We start from the raw sequence: 25,156 nt of genomic DNA on the forward strand, positions 1-25,156 counted from the left end.
CTTCTTTCAGCTTTTATTTGTCTCTTTTTTCCACAGGAGAAGAAAAATTGTGGATACCATCAAAATTAATAAAGGTTTGGTTTGAAGAGGAGAAACCTCTTGGAAAGGAGAAACGACAGCTCATCCACAATGATGATATTCCTACAGGTGGTAAGAAAAACATACAGGATGGGGGCAGGGTTCTGTTCTTGTCTTTGCAGGAAAACACTCATCTTTAAAAAATTCAAGGGACCCTGGATATTTGAATATTGGCAGTTGGAAAAATAACTACCCAATAGGGATCATCAAGAAAACCGAATAGGTTCTGTAAGTATAAAAATCAAAGATAAACGTTTTATACACACACACACACATGTATTTATATTTCTAAATTTATAGAGCTGGTTTTGGAGTTGGACTCTGGCTCAGTCCCTCTCTAGTTCCAAGCCTGTTGTTAAGAGAAAAACCCAGAGTTTCTGTCTCATGTCAAGAGCCATGATATGGGACAGTAGGAAAAAAGAATTTAGAAAACATCTTTGCTTTTCTTCATATCTATCATACCTTTCATTGAATATATATGTCTGTATATGTCTATATAATTAATGTTTAAGTTTTCCACAATGAACAATGAATTTTCCTGCAATAATCTTTGAAGTTTCCAGGAAGAAGATGGGGCCCCATAACAACTCCACCTGGTTGATATGATGTCATGATACGGATAACGCTACTACAAGACCTGTTTTGGGTACCAGCTACACAAGATGGTTCCAACTTGGTTAGCTGAAATGGTGCACATCTTTTACAACATTCTAGCCAGACCTCCACAAAATACTCAGAGACTATTTGCAATCTTACCAGACATTCATTAATCTTGAAATCTAACCATCATTTTACTTTCACAGGATCCCCTAGAAAGAACATCGCCTCATGACAGCTGGAAGTAATTCTAGAGGATGATGTCCCCTCTCCCAGCAAGGATTGTCCTCAGGCTTAGGGACATCATTTAGGGGTTGATTATAATTGGTATACAGTTGAGGGTTGGGGGAGGAATTTTATAAGCTCAGGAATTTTTTTGGAAAAAAAAAGAGGGAAAATTGGATGATGGGATAATAGATTTGTATTTGTGAGTTGTTGTTTATAGATAATTATATTTGCATAGATTCTTGTATATGGATATAAAGTTAAATTATATTGAATATTGTATGCACGCATGCTTCTACCACTGATTAAGATACTTATATATTGTTTATGTATTGATATATATATATTTACCATACTGCAGTGTACATTTCTACCTCTGATCAAGACACTTGTACAATGTTTACATTTAGAGATCACTGTCCTCATTTACTGCACAGCTGTTTATTGTCTTAGTCTTTAAGTTAGATAGGTATTAAGAATTATAGATCTATAGTCATCTATGTTTGTCATATTTGTAGTTAGACTAATCGAGTTTTTTAGATACATAAAGATTATATTCTGTATAAATAGATAATCTTCAACCTCTTCAAAGAGCTGTAGAAAATGGCATTTAATCTAACTTAGAGTTCTGTGATAGCGAGACACAATCGCTCCTGGCAACACCAATCTATTCCAGAGAGATTGTTGAGCATCAAAGACACTCCACTTGGAGCTTGTCTTCTTCTTGGCAAAACTGGCCTCTGAGCAAGGAACTGCCCATACCTCAACTACTGACAAAATACATAGTATCTGGAAATGGATAAGCAGAACTGTCAAATCTTGCCAAGACAGGGTATGACGATTTTGAAAAATTTTTTGTCTTTAAAAATACTCTGTTAGTTATTCTAGGCCTTAGCCAAAGTTGGTTGTCTCAATGCTACAAACGTGACTTTGGATGATTGCCCAGGTAGCCAATTGTCTCTGTGATTTGTTACATGTTTTGGAAGTTGTTTGATTGCACTTCCTAATTACTCAGGTAACATTATTTCCCTTCTCGGATCATCGATGGGGATGAAGACTAGATAAACGTAGTTACTTTCCTCTCATGACTTGGCCAAGTTATTTATTATATAAGACTTAAGCTACTTAGAATAGGATATTTGTTCCTATTGTACAATAATTTTGTAGTGGGTTTAGAACTCTCTTAAACAAAATGGGGAGGTGTTGCGGGAGCTCCTTTCGCTCCTTCAGCCAATAGCCTTTAAGATACCAGCCCACTTGGGTGTGGTCTCTCTGGCTTAAAAAAGCAGCAGTAGCTGGGCGCTGGCTACCAGATGCTTTTCCTGGTCGTGCAGGGGGCTGTTGTCTAGGATGGTGATCTGTAAGTTTTTTCCCTTTAAATAAATAACCCTTTTATTAATCATAATTCCAAACTGGTGTGGGATTGTTTTGTGACTTACTCCTTTAGGTGTGTTGCCTACCGCTCATAATATTAGCAATTAAAAAAAAAGCCCAGTCCCTGTGACAATGTATGTATTCCCTTTTTTCTTTGTGCCATTAAAACTGGATATCATATAATAAATATTACAATAAAATGATACATATGCATATGCTTTGGTATAAATTCTTGCTCACACAGAAACTTTTTTAGGGGGTATCAGATTTTAATAACACAGGAATCACAGGATCACTGCTCACCTGGCATTTCTCATTCAACAGAACCTAATGAGATCTCCTCAAGCTACCTAGAATAACTCAAACTCAAGAGCTTGGAGCTGCATAATATTCTATGGTAGATACACTTAATAATGCATCCAGAGGTCTACCCTTATGATAAATTTCCATTTACAGTCCAGGGCTTTCATTACCACTCACAAATATAGCAATAAATGTTCTTATGAAGATGATGTTTTCAACAGTGGAGTTGCTTTTTTTGTTTTGTTTTGCTTTTGTTTTTGGTTTTCTTGGTTTGGTTTGGTTTGGCCTTTTAAACAGGGATTAATTGTGTTTAAGAGGGTTTCATCATCATAATCTGATGGCATCCCAAAGGTTTCCACCCCAGTACCCTTACCATGGGGATAATGGCTTCAGAATATGTATCACATCATAGTCAGGGAAAAGCAACAATAACAACAATAAAAAGTGAAGGGACTTCGATTATACAATCCCCCTCAAGGAGACACCCCTCAGTGACTTAAAGATAGCCACAAGATAGTGCTTCTTAAAGATTTCATGCATGAATTTTCAGTAACTCTCCAGATAAAATCTATAATCAGGACCCACTGTTGTGGCATAATTTAACTTGAATAATCTTCTTAAAGACTCTATATGTAGAGACTGTGGGGTTAAGCCTTCATTTAATACTTAGAGAGTAAAAGCACAAATCTTATATCAGCTTTTGCTTCTTGTTCAAAACGATGCTTGTTTTAGTATCAATTTAATTCACAGCTAGCATGCTAACACCTTAAAGAAAGACAGTCAGCCAATTTGAGCTCTGCATCTCAACATTCAGTATAAATAATATTCTTTGCAAGTAACTATAAATACTAATGGCTATCATTCCTAAAGCATAGGGCATTCACAGCTTCAGGCACTCTGTACATCATAAGCAACACCTACTCTACAGTGAGCTTTTATGGCATGGAGTAAAACCTCCAAATTGAAATTTCTATTTTGACAGGTTCCATGGAATGAATACTTCTAAAATAATTATTCTTCCTTCCTGCAAATAACTTTTTAACATTTTCATTTTTTGTCAGTCTAATGGTGGAAAGTGACACTGCCCCTCTCAAGTTTATTTTATCTGTCTTTTGGGACGGGGCCATTGGATTTGTTCTTCTGATGGCTAACTTCCCGTTTCTTTTCAACACGATACATGGAAAGTTGTGGTACTAGTTCCTGGTTGAAAAGATCATAGGCTCTAGACTCAGTCTGTTTATAACTATCACAAAACAGCTGTAACCTTGAACAAATGACTGCAGCATCTCTCTATAAAGTGGGGATTATACCTGTACCTCTACCTGATAAGGCAGCTTTGAGGATTAAGTAAATTAATGTGTATTAAGCACTTTGGAATACTTGATATATATGTGAACAATAGCTATACATTTAATATTAATGAACTAAACAGTCTTTATTCATGCTATTTGTTTTTCATGTACTCATAATTTGAGGTAACAGATAAAGATTCATTGTCAGGAGGAAGAATTCACAACAAGTACCATGTAACCATTATTATTATTGCTAAAAGAAGGTTTGGGAGTCTTCCCTTTTATCATTACTGAAAATACTGCTAATGAAAAAAGTTCTTTGAGAGAGTCTCACTTTGTATATGAGACGAGTCTAGAACTCAGAATCCTCTTGCCTCATCCTCCCAAGCTCTGTGATTACAGGCAATTGTGCTCACTCATACAAATCTTTGTCTGTTTACTATACCAAATTCTGTGTACCTTGCATGAAGAATGCTCAACCTTGTGCCAAGTCATTTGCCTCTCTTACCTTTCCCCTTTTTCATTTCTTTTTAGTTGGTATCTAGGGAAAGTAAATGAGAATGAAAAAAAGAAAAATTTAAAGAACAGGTCTAGAATGCACTAATCCCAGGACTTAACTTATGGTCTGGTAATAAACTGAGCTAAAATTTCAGTGACTTCTAATACCAAATGCTTCTTTCTCATGGATGTTTTGTATCCATCCTTGATCAGACAGGATTTTCCTGTCGCTTCTTCGAGGAACCAGGATGCTGAGCAGCCTGTATCTAAAATATTGTCCATCTCATGGCAGTGGGGTAGACAGACAACTACCCACGACAATCAATTCTCCAGAAAGGTGTAACGATCGTAAATGTGTGTGAATCTAACAAAACATAAAGGAATAGAAACACAGATGGATGGAACAGATTCGACTTCTGAAATGGAATCATGGGAATATGGCAAACTGAGTTCTGACAGAGATCTAAAGATAGTCCACAGGAGAAAAAAGCCTTTTTAAATAACAGTGTTAGATACACAAAGGCAAAAAAACAGACCTCAATCTAAATTTCACACTTGCAGACCAGTTTGCCTTCTCAACCATACTGAATATTCTGACCATGCACACAGGCTAGCTTTACTGATACACTATTATACATTAACACCACACTATAAGCTTCCTAAAGATAAAGTTTGCTACTCTAGGGAACCCTGGCCTAGTTAGATGCTGAATGAATGTAGAATAAACATGCTGACTTTACTGACTTATAGAATGAAATATTTTTCAGCCATTTAAAAGTACAGATACGATCTCTCTCTATAGACACCTGTAACATGCCCAGTGGACACAAGAATTTACTATTTACTAGAGCTTGTTTCATTAGTATGCATGCTTGTCTGCTGAGTCTCATGAAACCCTGAAGAAGTCCATTAGACACGCATAGCATGAACTTTGGGAATGCTTCAAGTGGGAAATTTTGGTTTTGCTTTAAAAGTAGAATTGTAGGTAAGGAAAGGGGACCTGCTTCAAATGTAAGATACTGCTTATTGCTTAACTCAGAGTTGAGATAGGTAAACTAGGGGCTGAGGTTAAGGGGACAGGAAATTTCACTGGATGGGGGGGTACAATGTGGGAGGGTAACCTGAGAAGCCATGGTACACGACTACCTAGATTGGTACAAATTCTCTTAAAACATATATTTAACACTATGATTTTGCTCTGGTAAAATGAAAACAAAGGACTAAAGTCTTCATCCAAGCTAAGAAACCATGTTTACACAGTCTTCTCGGCTAGTGGCAATGCCAGAGTGATTCTCCAAGGTGGAGGATGGGACAGACGTTAACAACTAAAGAGAACGGAGATGCTGAGATAGTAACATTCTTCAGAGGAAATGTGTAAGTGAGGGGAGGACTGGAAAGGTCTGTAATGTGGATGCTGAGCTAACACTAGTACTGCAGGACACTTAACAGACTTGGACAACAGACCAAACCAAACTAGATGGAATTCAACAAGGATTTATTTATTGGGCTCCTGTGTTGAAAAATCTTGTTGAACTAATTTTATTGGCCATCGCTTCCACATTTCAAATGACTCAGCTCCATTTACACATATACTCCCAACCCTCAAGATACCAACGAATCTTTACACAGAGTGTCTTCTCTCTTCCAAATTGCTCCCTACTCCAATAGCTACCCTGTGACCCAGAGATGTCGCCTGCTCTCATACTTGCATACAAGAAAACTTATCTGTTAAGAACTTAGCTTTTGCCGGGCGATGGTGGCGCACGCCTTTAATCCCAGCACTCGGGAGGCAGAGGCAGGCGGATCTCTGTGAGTTCGAGGCCAGCCTGGTCTACAGAGCTAGTTCCAGGACAGGCTCCAAAGCCACAGAGAAACCCTGTCTCGAAAAACCAAAAAAAAAAAAAAAAAAAAAAAAAAAGAACTTAGCTTTTAAACAGCAACCGCCTAATTGTGTGAGTAGCCAATACCACAAAGCCAATGTATTAACAGAAGTAGAAGGGCAGGGTGTGTGGCCCAGTGGTAGAACACCTCTTTAGCATACATAATGGCCTGAGTTAGATCTCTTATAGCTCCCATTCCCCTCTCCAAACAAAGGAGCTTCCAGAACTAGGAGAAATAGAGTCAGACTGACAAGCTGCATTCCCAATTGTGATAGCCTTGTCAACTTGCCATAATCTAGAGTTACTTGGGTAGAGTCTCAATGAGGGACTGTCTACACTGGGTTAGTCTATGGTTACGTATGGTCTCCTATGGTTACCTTTGTGGGGACTGACTTAACTGATGTAAGAAGATCCAGCCTACTATGGGTGGCAACATTCCCTAGGCAGGAAATCCTGAGCTATTTGAGTGGAGAAACTGAGCAAGCACAAAGGAGCATTTATGCATCCATTTTTCTCTGCTGTTCAGCATGGATATGATGTGACTAACCATTTAAAGTTCTTGCTACTTTGACTTTCTTGCAATGATGGACTGTAACCTAGATTTGTGAGCTAAAAGAAATGGTTTCTCCCTCAGTTGCTTCTTGTCAGAATATTTTATCACAGAAACAAAAATGAAGCAAGAATATTAGCTGTAGGATCACTGTGAGAAGGTAGAAACTTTAGGAGGTAGGACTTAAGAAGTTAGGTCACTGGAGCATGACCTTGAAGGAGATATTAGGAAATGGGTACCTGTTGTGAGGTATTTGTACACCGCATTGCTATGATTGGTGGAATAAAGAGCAGAATGGTCAATAGCTAGGCAGGAGAGGATAGGTGGGATTTCCAGGGAGAGGAGGAGGAATCTAGGTGCATGGATTACACCAGGAAGACAATGAAGAGGTCAAACATACGGTACAGAACAGAGGTAACCAAGCCATGTGGAAGGATGCAGATTAATAAAAGCAGGTTAATTTAGGTTGTAAGAGCTAGTGGGACAAACCTTAGCTAATAGCCAAGCATTCATAATTAATAAAACGCTTCCATGACACTATTTGCAGGCTGGTGGTCCCAACGAGAAAGTACTGCTACAGGCACCTCCCCCTTCCCACTTTTCTTGATTCCTAGCTGCCAAGAGTAAATAACCACTGCTCCCGCATGATGCTCCCGCATGATGCTCCCACATGATGCTCCCGCATGATGTACCGTGCTGTCTGTCATAGACCCACAGCAATGGAGCTGTGACTATGAGCTGAAATTTCTCAAACCACGAGTCAAAATAATCCTTTTTAAAAAGTTGAATTCTCTCCCATAGTTTGTCATAGTGACAGAGATAGCTAATATAGGCCAGATAAGAGAATAAAGTCCACTTAAAGTAAAGCAAAGAAATGTAATGTGAAATTTTATTCCTTAAGCTCCTGAATCCAGCTATTCCTGAATCTAGAACAACTTCCTAGGATTTTTAATTATATGAGCAATACATTCTCATTTGTGTTTTAAGGCTTTCTGAGGTGAATTTCTGTCATTTACAACAAGGAATTCTGAGAATCACAACAATAAATATCTACATACTGAACTAGACACTGTAAGACATTTATTTGGTGATATATTTAGACAAGATGAGATCAGTAAGAGGAGGTCAATACAATTGCCTCAATGTCAATGCAAGACCGAGCCAACAGTAAGGCAGAATACATATATGCCTGATAGTAACACCATGTTGGTGTTACTAACATTTAACAGTCTGCAATCCAAGTTCCACTGCGTGGGGTCACACAGAGGAGTGTCAACATCTACACACCTGAAATGGTACAGAGAACACACACTCTCTTTCTTCTACCTACGCTATAATAGAACCACAAAAGTTCTTTAGTAGTTGATGTCCCTGCTTCTACTACTAGTTCCTTATGCTCCGACCTCCACAAAGGGTAGTCACAGAAAGACGTAGAAGCTTGACTTTGCTACTCTGCTCAAAATCCTCCAGTGTCTACAGAGTTGAAATCACTTATTTTGCTACTCCAAGCCCATGTGTTAGCTCTTTTAATTACCTGACACTCACTCTTTTTTTTTTGAAAACATGACTTTATTTTTAACATTGTTTCCAGTGTCATCTTGAACTACAAATCTCAACAAAATATTTTTATTTTATTTCACTGTTATTAATATTTTGGAATGATAACCATTGCTTCCCAGCCCAGGATATCTTCTAATGTGATGTTATTTCTGACACTCGCTCTTTAGCCCCTGAAAAATCCACTGGGTATTCCTTGCAGTTTTGGGCCTGTTCATGCTCTCTTTTCTGTGAAGTCTTCCTTGAGTGCAAAGTTACCAATTTCGTTTTCTCACAGACGTTGGAGACTTCAATACAATCTACCTTTGGTGTTTTTCCCTTTAGATTACAAACCTCTCTCTGTCTCTCTCTGTCTCTCTCTCTGTCTCTCTCTCTCTCTCCCTCCCTCCCTCCCCCTCTCTCTCTCTCACACACACACAAAACAACCAATAAAAATTATTTTTATGAGTGTTTTGCCTGTGTGTTTGTCTGTGCACCAAATGTGTGTACCTGGTACCTAAAGAGGCCAAAAGAGGGTGTCAGCTACCCTGAAGTTACAGAAGGTGCTGGGAATTGAATTTGGGTCCTCCAGAAGAACAACCAGTGATCTGATTTGCTGAACCATTTCTCCTGCCCCAAGATCTTGCTCACATTTTCAGTAAACTCCACCTGAAATTCACCAATCAGATTTTATAAAAGCTATCTTTTAAACTGACGTTCAAGGAAAAAGAGAATGTGAGCTGTTACATGTACCTGCCTCTTGCTTTACCTAATAGACCAAAGGTATGCAATCTTCATTTTTTCTTTCTGTGCTTATTAGCTCCTCTCCATCTAGTTTTACAAACATATGAATCAGGAGCTACAATCAGCTGCTTCAGGCAATTGCTTCACCCCAGATCACTCATCTTAGATATTTCCAAACTTTCAGGAACTGTGCGAGTCACTTAACGTCCGTCAAACGACTTTAACTACTCTCATAGGAGATTTTAATTTTTTGCTACTCTCTCATCAATCCCTGTAGTAAGAAGAGGGGAGATTACTAAGATAACAATATTCAGTTTGGTACTATGTTAGCTCATGGAAGAGTTCAAACTCAAGGGAGTTATCAGCCCCTCACTGGCCGATACCCGAAGCCTCAGGTATCCACAGACTACTGGATATAAGGTCAGGAAACTTTCATGAGAACAGGAACAATGTAGAAGCCATTACTTGATCCTTGCCATTGCAATCCAGACTTTTACACCTAGAGGCACTGTATACCACTCTATTATCTTTTTTTTCTTCCCAAACAGGGTGTTAATAAGATCCTCAGACTGGCCTAGAACTCATGATTATCCTCCTCTACCTCCATAGCACCTTTGGGCTCTTGATTTGAGGTCTCCAAAGGATCTTTCAGGCGTTCACAATGGATTCTGATGGGAACTAGAGAGACTCAAAGAGTCATGAGACTCCTGAAAATTTTGTGTGAGTTTTCTCAAGAGAGGACAAGATATTGGGCCTTCATAAAATACTTAAACAGGTCTACATCCGCGTCTTGTCTTTTATGAACATTAATTGTAATCCCTTTATCTTTTGTGAGACAGATGTCACAGTACTATTAACTAACAGTCTCATCTAAGTTAGGCATCATGGTGTGAACCTACAGAACTCCAGTTGCTCGAGAGGGTAAGACAGAAGGATCACTTGAGCCTAGAAGTTTCAGACCAGCCTAGGCAACACAGTGATAACTTGAGTCTTAGAATTCTTTAAATTATTTAAAATATAAGCACAAATGACAAGTACAACATGGGAGAACTAAACTTGGTGAAATATTTAAAAAAACAGCCAACTCAAGTTTCACATTTTACCACACTAAAGGGGCACAATTTCCCTTTGTTACCCACAGCAATCTGGGACAGCTAAAGCATTCCTCTCCACACTCCAGCTCCGTGCACAGAGAAGACAGAGTACTTATGTTGGCTGTCAGCGCCCAAGAAGGACGACCTCGATTGTATCTGCTGTGGTTCTTTCATTGTGAGCTGAGAGATCCGATGAGATGTTATTTTGGATCCCTACGAGCGTTCAAACAATTTTAGCTCTCTTCCCTACACAGGCTATTGCAGCTGTCTATTTGTGAGTGGAGGAGTCAAGGATGTTTCTGGTTTGAAATGACTTGAATGTTTACATCTGACACTAAATTAAGGCTGCTCTGAAAAAGGCACAGCAAAAGCCCTCCTCTTTGTTGCTACCTCAAAAGCTACAGTAGGAAATGGCAGAACATACGGCCCGAGATTGCACCAAGAAGGAAAAAGCTTTCCATGGAGTACCTCCTTTCTTGAAACAATATAACAAGACAGCTGCTTCTCATATGGTACTTGCATGACCCTGGGCTAACATAGTTTCTGCCTTTTATTGAACCTAGTATATTTTTAGAAGAAGATTTCATTGTTAATTATGTATATATGTATGTTTCTGTGAGTGCAGGTGCCTGTGCAGTCATGAAGAGGGCATTGGATCTCATGGAGCTTGAATTTCAGGCAGTTGTGAGTCATCTGACATGGGTGCTGGGAACCACACTCAGGTCCTCTACAAAGGTAAGAGGTGCTCTTAACTGCTGATCCATCTCCCCAAGCCACTCCTTAAATGTGTGTTTATGTGTGTATGTGTACATGTACATCTGTGTTCATGCATGGGGAGACTAGAGGTCAACATCAGATGCTGTTCCTTAAGAAATCATCCACCTATTTTTTTCAGACAGGGATGGCTCACTTATTAGGTTAGGGCTAGTCAGCAAGCCCTAGGGATACTACTGTCTTTGTCTCCCAAGTGCTAGGATTATAAGTGTGTGTGTGTGTGTGTGTGTGTGTGTGTGTGTATGTGTGTGTGTGTGTGGCCACACCCTGATTTTTATGAGTGCTAAGGATCAAACCCAGGTCCTAATGTTTGCACAGCAAAAACATTACCAAATAAGCTATCTCTCTAGGCCCCTGAACCCAGTGTGGTCCAGAATGATGGTGATGGTCCTTGGAGAAGCTTGCTTTGGTCACAGCAGGGAGAAATTCTGGAAGGAGGCTGAGGATGCAGAAGCTAGTATCAGAGTTAGAGAATGACAAGACTAGTGTCTCAGATAACGATCCAAGGGAGCACGAGAAGTGGGCAGATCTTAGAGATGTTTAGGAGGTGAAATTTACAGTTCTGTAATGAAACGAATGCAGCTATGAGAGGAGCAAGTAGAATTTCAAATAGCTCTTATGCTGTCAAATTGGGAGTCCAAATGGGTGATGGTACCCTGACATATAAGGAAAGGCTTGCTGGAAAGAATGAGAAATCGGTAATGATTCCCTTTCACTTTCTTCACTCTTTTATTGGGTCTCAATATAATCTAGACTGATCTAGAACTGATCATCCCTCAATCAGACTCCTGGGTGCTACGATTGCATGTGTGTGCCACTGTTCCTAGCCTAGTATATGACTTTTTAAAAGTATGTGTGTGTGTGTGTGTGTATGTGTGTGTGTGTGTGTGTAAGAGAGAGAGAGAGAGAGAGAGAGAGAGAGTTAGTTGTGTGTTAGTATGCCTATATCATGCTGTGGAGGCTTGAGGCAGATGCCCAGAGTCATCTTTGATCACTTTACACTTTATTCTTTGGGGTAGGGTCTCTCATTTGAACTCAGATATCACTATTTCGGCTAATCTGGCCAGCCATCCTGCTAGGGATCCCATCTCCATCTTTTGAACATCAGAATTACAAACAGGCTGGGTGGTGGCATGCACCATTAATCCCAGCTGCCTTTAAATCTGGCACTGGGGAAGGAGACACAGAGGCAGGTGGGTCTCTGAGTTCAAGGCCAACCTGGTCTACAGAGTAACTTCCAGGGCAGTCAGGGCTACACAAAGAAACTCTGTCTTGAAAAAACAAACAAACAAAAATTACAAATGGCTGCCATGCCCACTCAAAATTTACATCTGTTCTGGGGATTTGAAGTCTGATTCTCACACTTGTGCAACAAGCACCTTAACCACTGCTCATGGTATGACCCTTGATAGAGATGCAAAGTATACAAGTCAGTGGAGCCTGTTGTTAAGTACTGACTAGGACGCCACTGGGAGGGAACAGGGGACAGTAGCATAAGGGGTAGCCAGTGTCCTAGTAGGCTGCAGGAAGAACACAGCTTAAGTAGAATGATGGTTGGGGAAGGATGTGAACAGATAGCAATGGAGTTTCATGTCAATGGAAGATCTCTCACTGCTCTGAGCAAGAGGCCAAGATGGGGAGCAGAAAACTAAACAGGAGGAAGATTGGAGATGTTTCAGTCATTTCATTCACTAGAAAATGCTTTCCACTGAAGGTAGAATAAGAAAATAGAAGGAATCAAAGGTTATTTCCAGACAATTCTTAGATTATGCCTATTAATTTAGCCTTAAAGGAACTAATAATATTCTCTTGTGGTTTTCTCTGAATAAAAGCCAAAAGTTCTTTGCATGCAGGCTGGCCTTGAACTCACTAAGTAGCTGAGGGTGACCTTGGGCATTTGATACTCCTACTTCTACCTCCCAAGTGCTGAGATTTACAGGTATGTACCAACATACCACCATACCCAATTTATACAGTGTTGGGGAGTGAACCCAGGGCTTTATGTATGCTAGGTAAGAGCTCTACCAACTGAGCCATATCTCTAGCCTCCTACTGCTCTCTATCTTTATCACTTATATTCTTCTGTATATCTTTTCTCAATCTTGTTTTTTTGTTTTGTTTTTGGCTTTTTTTGTTTTTCGAGACAGGGTTTCTCTGTAGCTTTGGAGCCTGTCCTGGAACTAGCTCTTGTAGACCAGGCTGACCTTGAACTCACAAAGATCCTCCTGCCTCTGCCTACCAAGTGCTGGGATTAAAAGCGTGCACCATTACCACCCAGCTCAATCTTGAGTTTATTAAGTTTTGCTTGCCTTCCTATCATACATATTTAAGGAGTCAAACTTTTCTAATGTTTATTTATGGCTCAAGCTTCATTTTAATTGAATCCCATACATTATTATACAGAGCGTTTTTACTGTGATTCAGTGCTATTTCATCACTTCCATTATAATTTCTTTTTCAGTCAAGTATGGTGCGGTGCATGCCAGTAATCCCAGACTTGGAAAGTAGAGACAGGAGGATCAGGAGCTCAAGTCATTTTCAATCCAGCTAAGTTTCCAATTTGTGAAAAGGAACTAAAGGAAAGCTACGTGTGGTAGGGCACACCTTTAATCCTAGCCCTGGGAAGGCAGAAGCTGGGGGATCTCTGAATTTGAGGCCAGCCTCGTCTACAGAGCGAGTTTCAGGACAGCCAAGCTTAGGCAGTGACGGACAGAAAGCTGGTGAAGATATAATTGAATGAGTGGACCATGTTCCAGTCCCAGCAAGCAGCAGAACTTGAAAACTTCAGCCACGGCTTTAGAGTTAAGGATAGAAGAAAGAAGTCATGGAATAAAGCCACCGAGGCCAGGCATGTATCAGGGGTGTCCCTAAATGGAGGCCTAGGAGAGAGGCCATCGTGTAAAGTTGTAGCCTGGATGGCCTTGGAGAACCTAAGATGTTAGAGATGCCAGAGTAGTGGGATACCTGCCTCAAAGAGCTACTAACAGAGTGGAACCAGCCCAAGAGAAAGAACTATGCTGCCATCAACCAAGCTGAACACAGTTGGAAATCTGAAGAGCATTTTGACGTTAGAAATGGAGCTTCAGTGTTTGGAGTTTGAACTTTGGAGTTTTGGGTTTTTGATCTTACTTTTTTTGTCCAGTGTTTTTTCACTATGCTCCCTTCAGTGCATTTTGGAATGGTAATGTATATCCTCTGACCTTATATGTTGGAAGTATGTGATCTGCTTTTTTGATTTTAATTTTTTATGAGGGGATTACAGTTAAGAGATTGTCATGCATCTTAGAAGAGACTTTGAAACAAGTTTGAGATTTTTATAGTCTATGGGAACTTTTAAAATAGAACTTAATACATTTTTTTGTACTATGAAATGGCTATAAACCTTTGGAGGCCAGGGAGTAGAATGTGAGAGTTTGGAAGAAAATGGTCCCCAAAGGGAATGGCACTATTAGGAGGTGTGGCCTTGTTGGAAGAAATATGTCACTGTGGGAACAGGCTTTGAGGTCTCTTTTGCTCAAGCTTCCCTTCATTTAACAGTCTACTTCCTGTTGCCTGCAAAATGTAGGACTCTCAGCTCCAGCACCAGGTCTACCTCCATGCTGCCATGCTTCCCACCATGATGATAATGAACTGAACCTCGGAAACTGTGAGCCAGCTACTGTAAATAAATGTTTTCTTTATAAGAGTTGTCACAGTTGTGGTATATCTTCAAAACAATAAAAACTCTAAGACAGACCTGAAGCTCTCTGACCAGGCTAGGCTAGCTAGCTAGTTTATACCTTCCCAGTGCTGGGATTAGAAGTATGTTTTGCTACATCTGGCTTTTACATGGGTGCTAGTGACTGAACTGGGGCCCTCATGATTGCACAGCAAACACTTTGACCAACTGAGCTATGCTTTTGCCTCTCCATTTTTATTACGTTAATGGTGATTCTTAATCTCTTGACTTAAAAGACATTACAATTCTTTTCCTCTCACTTGTAAGGTAATAAAGGACTTAGAACACTTTAACCGCAGTCTTTTCTCAGTCTTCTGTCACACTGCTTTCTAGACTTAATTATATTATTTTTAACTCTTCTACAATTAGTCTTTACTACTGTTATTTATTCCATATACCATGATCTACTTATGTTGTTTTTTTTCATTTTAAATTCTATTTTCACTAATCACAATATAGTTCCTGCCCTAGTCTCTTTTCTGAGTCATGATACCCAATAACTTCTAACTATAGTGAACATTGATTTGATTATTATTTTCTGGTACATAATCTCTTATCACTACTTCATACTTCACACATATTAATGAGCCTTCAAACAGAGTCATTACTGAAAAAATATTAAAAATGAACATTTTATATGGGCTAAAATAAATCTAGAAATTTCTTTCTAAAAGTCAATAGATTTCTGAAGAGACTCCTCAGAATGTACATTCATAAAACGAAACTTGCTTCTATCCCTATTATTCTTAGGTTTGGTCTTTTTATTGTGTCCCAGATTTCCTGAATGTTTTGTGATGAGAATTTGTTGGTTTTGCTGTTTTCTTTGATCAGTGCGTTTATTTTCTCTATGGTGAAGGAGAAGAAGTACAGCTCAATGGTCCAGAAAATATACTTAATAAAATTATAGAAGAAAACTTTCCCAACCTTAAGAAAGATATTCCTTTGAAGGTCCAAGAAGCATACAGAACACCGAATGGACTGGATCAAAAAAAAACATCTCCTCGTCATATAATAATCAGAACACAAAACATACAGAATAAAGAAAGAATATTAAGAGCTACAAAGGAAAAAGGTCAAGTTACCTATAAAGGTAAACCTATCAGACTTACACCTGACTTCTCTATGGAAACCATGAAAGCCAGAAGGTCGTGGATAGATGTACTGCAGAAACTAAGAGACCATGGATGCAAGCCCAGACTACTATACCCAGCCAAGCTTTCGTTCACTATAAATGGAGAAAACAAAATTTTCCAGGATAAAAACAAATTTAAACAATATGTAGCCACAAATCCAGCCTTACAGAAAGTAACTGAAGGAAAATCACAAACCAAGGAGTCCAACAATGACCACAATAACTCAGACATCTAATGACCCTTCACCAGCACAACTTGAAGAAGGGAAACACACAAACCCTACTACGAAAAGAAAGAAAGAAAGAAAGAAAGAAAGAAAGAAAGAAAGAAAGAAAGAAAGAAAGAAAGAAAGGAAAAATGACCGGAGTTAACAACCACTGGTCATTAATATCACTTAATATCAATGGACTCAACTCACCTATAAAGAGGCACAGGCTAAGAGATTGGATACGAAAACAGGATCCAACATTCTGCTGTTTACAAGAAACACACCTCAATTACAAAGACAGACATCTACTCAGAGTAAAGGGCTGGGAAAAGGTTTATCAAGCAAACGGACCTAAGAAACAAGCAGGTGTGGCCATACTAATTTCTAAGAAAGTTGACTTCAAACTAAAATCAATCAGAAGAGATGGAGAGGGACATTTTTTACTCATAACAGGAACAATTCATCAGGATGAAGTCTCAATCCTGAATATCTATGCCCCTAATATAAAAGCACCCACTTATGTAAAAGAAACATTACTAAAACTCAAGGCAGTCATCAAACCACACACACTAATAGTAGGAGATTTCAACACTCCTCTCTCACCAATGGACAGGTCAATCAGACAGAAACCTAACAGAGAAATAAGAGAATTAATGGAGGTAATGAATCAAATGGACTTAACAGACATCTATAGAACATTCCACTCAAATAGGAAAGAATATACCTTCTTCTCTGCAGTGCATGGAACCTTCTCGAAAATAGACCACATACTCGGTAACAAAGCAAACTTACACAGTTACAAAAAAATATCAGTAACCACCTGTGTCTTATCAGATCACCATGGATTAAAGTTAGAATTCAACAACAATGCTATCTCCAGAAAGCCTATGAACTCATGGAAACTGGACAGTCAACTACTGAACCACACCTGGATCAAGGAAGAAATAAAGAAAAAAATTAAAGTCTTTCTTGAATTCAATGAAAACGAAGACTCAACATACTCAAACCTATGGGACACTATGAAAGCAGTGCTAAGAGGAAAGTTCATAGCATTAAGTGCCCACTTAAAGAAAACGGAGAAAGTACACATTGGAGAATTAATAGACCACCTGAAAGCTCTAGAAAAAAAAGAAGCAGACTCACCTAGGAGAAGTACAAGACTGGAAATAATCAAACTGAGGGCTGAAATCAACAAAATAGAAACACAGAAAACAATCCAAAGAATCAATGAAACAAAAAGCTGGTTCTTGGAGAAAATCAATAAGATTGATAAACCCCTATCCAAACTAATCAAACAGCGGAGAGAGAATACGCAAATTAACAAGATCAGAAACGAAAAGGGAGACATAACCACAGACACAGAGGAAATTCAGAGAATCATTAGATCTTACTACAAAAACCTGTATGCCACAAAATTGGAAAATGTAAAAGAAATGGATACTTTTTTAGATAAGTACCATATACCAAAGTTAAACCAGGACCAGGTGAACAATCTAAATAGACCTGTTAGTCGCGAAGAATTAGAAGTTGTTATAAAAAACCTCCCTACCAAAAAAAGCCCAGGTCCAGACGGCTTCAATGCAGAATTCTACCAGAACTTCCAAGAAGACCTAATACCTATACTCCTTAATGTATTTCACAATATAGAAACAGAGAAGTCATTGCCAAATTCCTTTTATGAAGCTGCAGTTACTCTGATACTAAAACCACACAAAGATACAACCAAGAAAGAGAACTACAGGCCAATCTCACTCATGAACATCGACGCAAAGATACTCACTAAAATACTGGCAAACCGAATCCAAGAACACATTAGAAAAATTATCCATTATCATCAAGTAGGCTTCATCCCAGAGATGCAGGGCTGGTTCAACATACGAAAATCTATCAATGTAATCCATCATATAAATAAACTGAAAGAAAAAAAACCATATGATCATTTCATTAGATGCTGAAAAAGCATTTGACAAAATTCAACATCCCTTTATGATAAAGGTCTTAGAGAGATTAGGGATATAAGGGTCATTCCTAAGTATAATAAAAGCTATTTATAGCAAGCCGACAGCTAACATCAAATTAAATGGAGAGAAACTCAAAGCTATTCCACTAAAATCAGGAACACGACAAGGCTGTCCACTCTCTCCATACCTCTTTAATATAGTGCTTGAAATTCTAGCGATAGCAATAAGACAACATAAGGGGATCAAAGGGATTCAAATTGGAAAGGAAGAAGTTAAACTTTCATTATTTGCAGACGATATGATAGTGTACATAAGCGACCCCAAAAACTCCAGCAAAGAACTCCTACAGCTGATAAACACCTTTAGTAGCGTGGCAGGATACAAGATCAATTCCAAAAAATCAGTTGCCCTCCTATACACAAAGGATAAGGAAGCAGAGAGGGAAATCAGAGAAGCATCACCCTTCACGATAGCCACAAATAGCATAAAATATCTTGGGGTAACCCTAACCAAGGAAGTGAAGGTCTATTGGACAAGAACTTTAAGTCTTTGAAGAAAGAAATTGAGGAGGATACCAGAAAATGGAAGGATCTCCCTTGCTCTTGGATTGGGAGGATCAACATAGTAAAAATGGCAATTCTACCAAGGGCAATTTATAGATTCAATGCAATCCCCACTAAAATCCCATCAAAATTCTTCACAGATCTTGAGAGGACATTAATCAACTTTATATGGAAAAACAAAAAACCCAGGATAGCCAAAACCATCTTATATAATAAAGGATCGTCTGGAGGCATTACCATCCCTGACTTCAAACTCTATTACAGAGCTTCAGTATTGAAAACAGCTTGGTATTGGCATAAAAACAGAGAAGTCGATCAATGGAACCGAGTAGAAGACCCTGATTTTAACCCACAAACATATGAACACCTGATTTTTGATAAAGGAGCTAAAAGTATTCAATGGAAAAAAGAGAGCATCTTCAACAAATGGTGCTGGCAGAACTGGTTGTCAACGTGTAGAAGAATGAAAATAGATCCATATCTATCGCCATGCACAAAACTCAAGTCCAAATGGATTAAAGACCTCAATATCAGTCTGAACACACTGATAGAAGAAAAAGTGGGAAGTACTCTACAACATATGGGTACAGGAAATCACTTCCTACGTTTATCCCCAGCAGCACAGACATCAAGGACAACATTGAATAAATGGGACCTCCTGAAAATGAGTAGCTTCTGTAAAGCAAAGGACACTGTCACTAAGACAAAAAGGCAACCCACTGACTGGGAGAAGATCTTCACCAACCCTGCAACAGACAAAGGTCTGATCTCCAAAATATATAAAGAACTCAAGAAACTAGACTTTAAAATGCTAATTAACCCAATTAAAAAATGGGGCACTGAACTGAACAGACAATTCTCAACAAAAGAAATTCAAATGGCCAAAAGACACTTAAGGTCACGCTCAACCTCCTTAGCGATAAGGGAAATGCAAATTAAAACAACTTTGAGATACCATCTTACACCTGTCAGAATGGCTAAAATCAAAAACACCAATGATAGCCTTTGCTGGAGAGGTTGTGGAGGAAGGGGCACACTGATCCATTGCTGCTGGGAATGCAAACTAGTGCAACCACTTTGGAAATCAGTGTGGCGATTTCTCAGGAAATTTGGGATCAACCTACCCCAAGATCCAGTAATACCACTATTGGGAATATACCCAAGAGATGCCCTATCATATGACAAAAGTATCTGTTCAACTATGTTCATAGCAGCATTGTTTGTAATAGCCAGAACCTGGAAACAACCTAGATGCCCTTCAATGGAGGAATGGATGAAGAAAGTGTGGAATATATACATATTAGAGTACTACTCAGCAGTAAAAAACAATGACTTCTCGAATTTTGCATGCAAATGGATGGAAATAGAAAATACTATCCTGAGTGTGGTATCCCAGACCCAAAGAGAGGAACTTGGGATGTACTCACTCATAATTGGTTTCTAGCCATAAATAAAGAACATTGAGCATATAATTTGTGATCCTAGAGAAGCTAAATAAGAAAGTGAACCCAAAGAAAATCGTATAGTCATCCGCCTGGAGAGGGGAAGTAGACAAGATTGCAGGGCAAAAACTGGGAACTAGCGGGTGAGGTGGCTTGGGGCTAAGGGGAAATGGGATGAGAAACGTGAGAAGGGGAGGATGGGAGGAGCTTGAGGGATTGGGATGTTTAGGATATAGGAGGATGGATACGGGAGCAGCGAAGTATATATCCTAACTAAGGGAGCCATCTTAGGGTTGGCAATAGACTTGACTCTAGAGGGGCTTGCAGGTGTCCAGGGAGATGTCCCCAGCTGGTACCTTGGGCAACTGAGGAGAGGGAACCTGAAATGATCCTATCCTATACTGATGAATATCTTACATATCACCTTAGAACCTGCATCTGGCGATGGATCGAGATAGAGACAGAGACTCAATTTGGAGCAACGGTCTGAGCTCTTAAGGTCCAAATGAGGAGCAGAAGGAGGGAGAACATGAGCAAGGAAGTCAGGACAATGAGGGGTGCACCCACCCACTGTGACAGTGGAACTGATTTATTGGGAGCCCACCAAGGCCAGCTGGACTGGGACTGAATAAGCATGGGTAGAAACTGGACTCTCTGAACATGGCGGACAATGAAGGCTGATGAGAAGCCAAGGACAATGGCACTAGGTTTCGATCCTAATACATGAACTGGCTTTGTGGGAGCTTAGCCTGTTTGGATGCTCACCTTCCTGGACCTAGATAGAAGTGGGAGGACCTTGGTCTTCCCGCAGGGCAGGGAATTTGTACTGCTCTTCAGTATCGAGAGGGAGGGGGAATGGAGTGGGGGGAGGAGAAGAGGAGTGGGGATAGGGAAAGGGGAGAGGGGGGAGGGGCAATATTTGGGAAGAGGGGGAGGGAAATGGGGAACGGGGACAGGTGGAAATTTTAATTAAAAAAGAATAAAAATAATTAAAAAAAAATAAAACGAAACTTGCTAAATGACCCTTTTATAGACATAGGTCTTTCCTTTTTGCCTTAAAGATTCAAATAATATATAGTAGCTAAGTAGACTATATCTTTCAAATGACAGATGGAAGTTCTTCTCCTTGACAGATATAGTGGACATGCTAGACGATGTGCATAAACTATTGATTTGAAAGGAAGAATAATGATCAGCTTGACATAGTTATGAAATATTTCTAACCAGTGAAACCAATATTAACTGATCTCACTTCAAAAACGAAATTAAAAACAGAGTTTAGAGCTCATAGGAACTGACTTGAAAAATGTGTCAGAAATATGCACATACCCATAAAAGATGGCACAGTATAGCAGGAACTACAGAAACCTAGCTCATTTTTTTATTATGATAAAAATTACAGAACACAGGCGACCTACCTATTATCACTCAGAAAAGATGACAAGGCCCTAGAACAGTTAGGCCTCTACACTGAATAGCGGTTGTGGCAGGATGGGTGCAGGGGAGTGCTGGACGACGAGGCATGCAATTGTCTACTTTCAGATTCACAGACTGTCCCAGCTGAACTGTCTGGAGTATTCTGGTTATCCAAAGGAAAAGAGAGAAATCATGAGGGCCTTTCACTGACTACCCCCAAAATAAATATAAAATAAAAGATTAGACAACTGGTTTTTAATCATTAAAATGTTGTGGAGGAAAGTCCAACCCTGCAGCTCTAGTGAGAAGACAGCAAAGGGAAGCCTGGCCTGGACCAGTAGCTGTGGCATTAGGGTAGCAGAGAACCCACAGGGAGTTTTTTTTTTTATTATTAAAAGGATTAAAGGATACTGTTAATGTGCGTGAGACATTGCTGAGGAACAGGAAGGAGACACCAAAGTTCCGTACTTAGGATCTGACTGCACCAATAGAACACATAAATATGCCCAAACACCAGAAAACAATTAATTAGTAGCTATATCAAGGCTTCTAGGAAAGGGAGCATCCTGGGCCAGAATGGTCATGCAAGGACTGAGTAACAACATGTGGCCTATATCAAAAGCACCCACTACTTACTGATCTCACACAATGTCCTAGGAAGTACACTAGACATTCATTTTTCTTTCTAATAATCCCCATTCTACAGATGAAGGTGTTAGCTCAGGGAAGATAAACAAAGAGCTGGACATGGGAGAGTACAACTTTAATCCCAGCACTCAGGAAGCAAAGGCAGTAGATCTCTGTCAGTCTGAGGCCAGCCTAGTCTACAAGGTGAGTCCTTGGCCAGGCAAGACTACATAGTGAGACACTGTCCAAAAAAAAAAAAAAAAAAAAAGAGAAAGTATGATCAAAGGTTACACATGTTGCTCAAGGCAGAATTGGGTATTCAAACCCTGGTCTGACATGAAGACCAAGGGTTTCTTTCTTCTTTTGGTTTTTGTTTTTTTAATATAGGGTTTCCCTTGTGTAGCCTTGCCTATCCTGGAACTCTCTCTGTAGCCCAGGCTGACCTCAAACTCACAGAGATCCACCAGCCTCTGCCTCCCAAACGCTGGGATTAAAGGTGTGCACCACTACCACCCAGCTAAAAAAGCTAAGTTTTGTACGTTTTCCTTATAGCTCTTTCTATCATAGCAATGGAGGGAAGGGCTTTCAACTGGGATTTTAAAACATTTTATAGCTGTAATTCTGAGAATGTTAATTTGTAATTACATTCTGAGAGTAAAAGCAAAAAGAAACCTCCTTTTGGTTGTTGTTGTTTTTATGTGCATTAGTGTTTTTACCACAGGTGTCAGAACCCCTGGAAATGGAATTACAGACAGTTGTGACAATTCCAATCCTTGGAATTGAACCCTAGACCTCTGAAGGTGCAGTCAGTGCTCTTAACCACTGAGCCATCTCTCCAGTCCCAGCTTGCTAGGTGGTTTTTATGAAAAAGCAACCTCCATTCGTCTGGTTACTTCTTCAGCACCCAACTAGAATGCCATTTCTTGCAGAACTCCTTCCTAGCCAAATATGGCTTGGCTGGTGGTGGGGGTGGGGGTGGCCGTGTCTTTTTCCAAAGGTCTCCAAAGAAACACTATAGTCCTTTATGTGTAATTCCCAAAGCCAATAAGGTTTGGAAACTCAAGTGCTTCTCCTAAGTTTGCTAAAGTTCTTTGGGTGGCAAAAGATAAGCTGTTCTAAAGTGAAAGTCTTTTGTAGCCTTTACTTATTGTACTTAGTATGAATATTCATATTCTGGTGCCGAAATAAAAATGGACAGAACTAAAGGATACCGTCTGAAGTACTGTGGCTATTATATGGATGTATGCATATGACTTGTTAACATCCAGACATTTCTGGCTTGCAAAGCCACATCTGGCTTCAAAGTGTTTCAAACAAGGGACACTGATCTTATATCTTATTTAATTTCACTGTGCTATAAACACTGTTTTTCTTTTGTAGTGGTAGCGATGCAATCAAAGGCATTGAGAATGTCGGGTAAGCTGCTATAGCACTGAGCCACAGGAGCAGCAGCAGCACTGTTCATTCATTTTATGTAGGCGGGGCACTTTGTAGACGGTCTTAAAGATTGGATATATATAAATGCAACACAATACATATTTCCTGAGCGAGGAGCTAAGGTTGCGCTAAGAAGGAAAAAAAATGGTTAATGGTTTGGAAATGACCATGGGTCTCCAACTGGTAGGTCAAGCCTCAAACCACCAACTGCTACTTCCTTCTTTGACTCTGAAAGCCCTAAAAATAGCCGCTGTTGATTGAAGGCAAGCAATATAGCTGATGTCTTCACTGGAAACAAAAATAGCTCAGTGGGCTTCCACTGGGGACTCACACGTAACTTTCGCCAAGGACAAAGCATAGCAGGCATATTCATACCTGAGATCATATGCTCAGCTTTACAGCTGCACGGCCTTGATGCTGATGCCATGTGCTCCCAAGTTTTCTAAGTTGTAAAGTAGCAACCAGAGAGGCTCATAGGGCCCTCTCATAGGTAGCTGTCTAACAAGGTAACTCATGGGAGAGACAGTGGCAGCTGCTTACATTCAAACAGATGCAAGCCTTAGGGTGTTTTTTTTTTCATTCCTGTCTACTGTCCCTAGAGTAGAGTTCACTGTTCTTACTCAGTGTTCAACCTAACATACCTTTTTCATCCAAAAGAAGTACTCAGGAAGGACATCAAGGGGGCCCGTTCTGATTAAAGAAAAAAAGAAGAAGAAAAAAGAAAAAAAAGGTCCAAGAACTCTGTCAAACAGCCTCAGCAGCTGTTCAAAGACCAGAAGGCCTGACTTGAGAGTAAAGAGAGCAGGAATAGCAATGGGAAGGAGGCTAATAACTGGCTAACAAGGTCGGGATTAAAGTAGGAAACCTCTCAAGTAACTGCAAGCTCTCAGGTCACAGTAGTGCTAAGAGGCCTGGGGGAGTATTGACTCACAACAGAGGGCAGTTTAGGGCGTTCTCTAGGGCTGATGTCTGTTTACCTGGTAACATAAGATGGTTTGCTGCACCAGCCTCGCGTACCCGTCCAGGCGGACCCCAGAATTGCTTCTGCTCCGCATCTCGCCCACGCTCACTGGCCGCGGCGCCGAATCTACCCGGTGGTGTCCACTAAAGCTGCAGCCTCCAAGCCGACCCGATGCCCAAACACGATTTCTGTGAGTTCTCCGAATGGGGCCTGGCGGGAGGAGGTCAGGACTTTTCAAAATGATAGAACCAAAGTATGACTTGCAAGGCAAGCCAACCAGAGTTTCGCACCACTGGGCGGTGCGGGGGAGGAGACCGGGGGTGGCGCTATTGGGGGCCCCACCTCTACCAAGCTCGCAGCTTCCCCGATGGTTTCTAGTTCCCGCCCAGCCATGCAGGACAAACCCGCGACTGAGAACTCGGCGGGAGAAAGGCCTCTGCCATACATACCCTTTTGTTTTGGGGGCTTTAAGAGGTGGCTCCGGGTTGCCGGGAAGCCCACCGGAGCCGTACTGGGCTCCGCCCCCCGCGTGAAGTGGAACTTTCCAAGTATCCGCCGAAGGGGGGGAGGAGTATAAAGAGGAAGGTACGTGGGAGCCGCGGAGAGCCGGGCTTTGAGTAGGAGTTCATTTTGTCATGGAGCTTTCTCCTACCTCAACCGGCCTTCAACCCCATCTGAGGGTAAAGGAACAGCGCCCCTCGGTCGTGGCCACCTGGGTGTCACGGCTACCCCTCAGAGCGGCTTG

At 40.3% G+C, this 25,156-nt stretch overlaps 1 protein-coding gene across 5 annotated transcripts in view; it reads right to left on the reverse strand.

Moving 5' to 3' along the window:
• Phka2 (phosphorylase kinase regulatory subunit alpha 2) overlaps positions 1–24,901 on the reverse strand; it is a 92,939-nt gene extending 68,038 nt beyond the window's left edge. For 4 of the 5 annotated variants that reach the window (XR_009056453.1, XM_057759111.1, XM_057759110.1 and 1 more), the window contains exon 1: positions 24,428–24,616. Coding sequence is in view for 4 of the 5 variants with exons in the window: in XM_057759111.1 (XP_057615094.1) it covers positions 24,428–24,505 (78 nt within the window). In the remaining variant the exon portion in view is untranslated. Of the gene's footprint in view, positions 1–24,427; positions 24,622–24,860 lie in introns of those variants that run through there. The other variant, XM_057759112.1, reaches the window with a different exon arrangement.
• Between the last annotated feature and the right edge of the window lie 255 nt (positions 24,902–25,156).

The sequence above is a fragment of the Chionomys nivalis genome, chromosome X, assembly GCF_950005125.1.
Source record: "Chionomys nivalis chromosome X, mChiNiv1.1, whole genome shotgun sequence".
In the NCBI taxonomy this organism is placed as follows: domain Eukaryota; kingdom Metazoa; phylum Chordata; class Mammalia; order Rodentia; family Cricetidae; genus Chionomys; species Chionomys nivalis.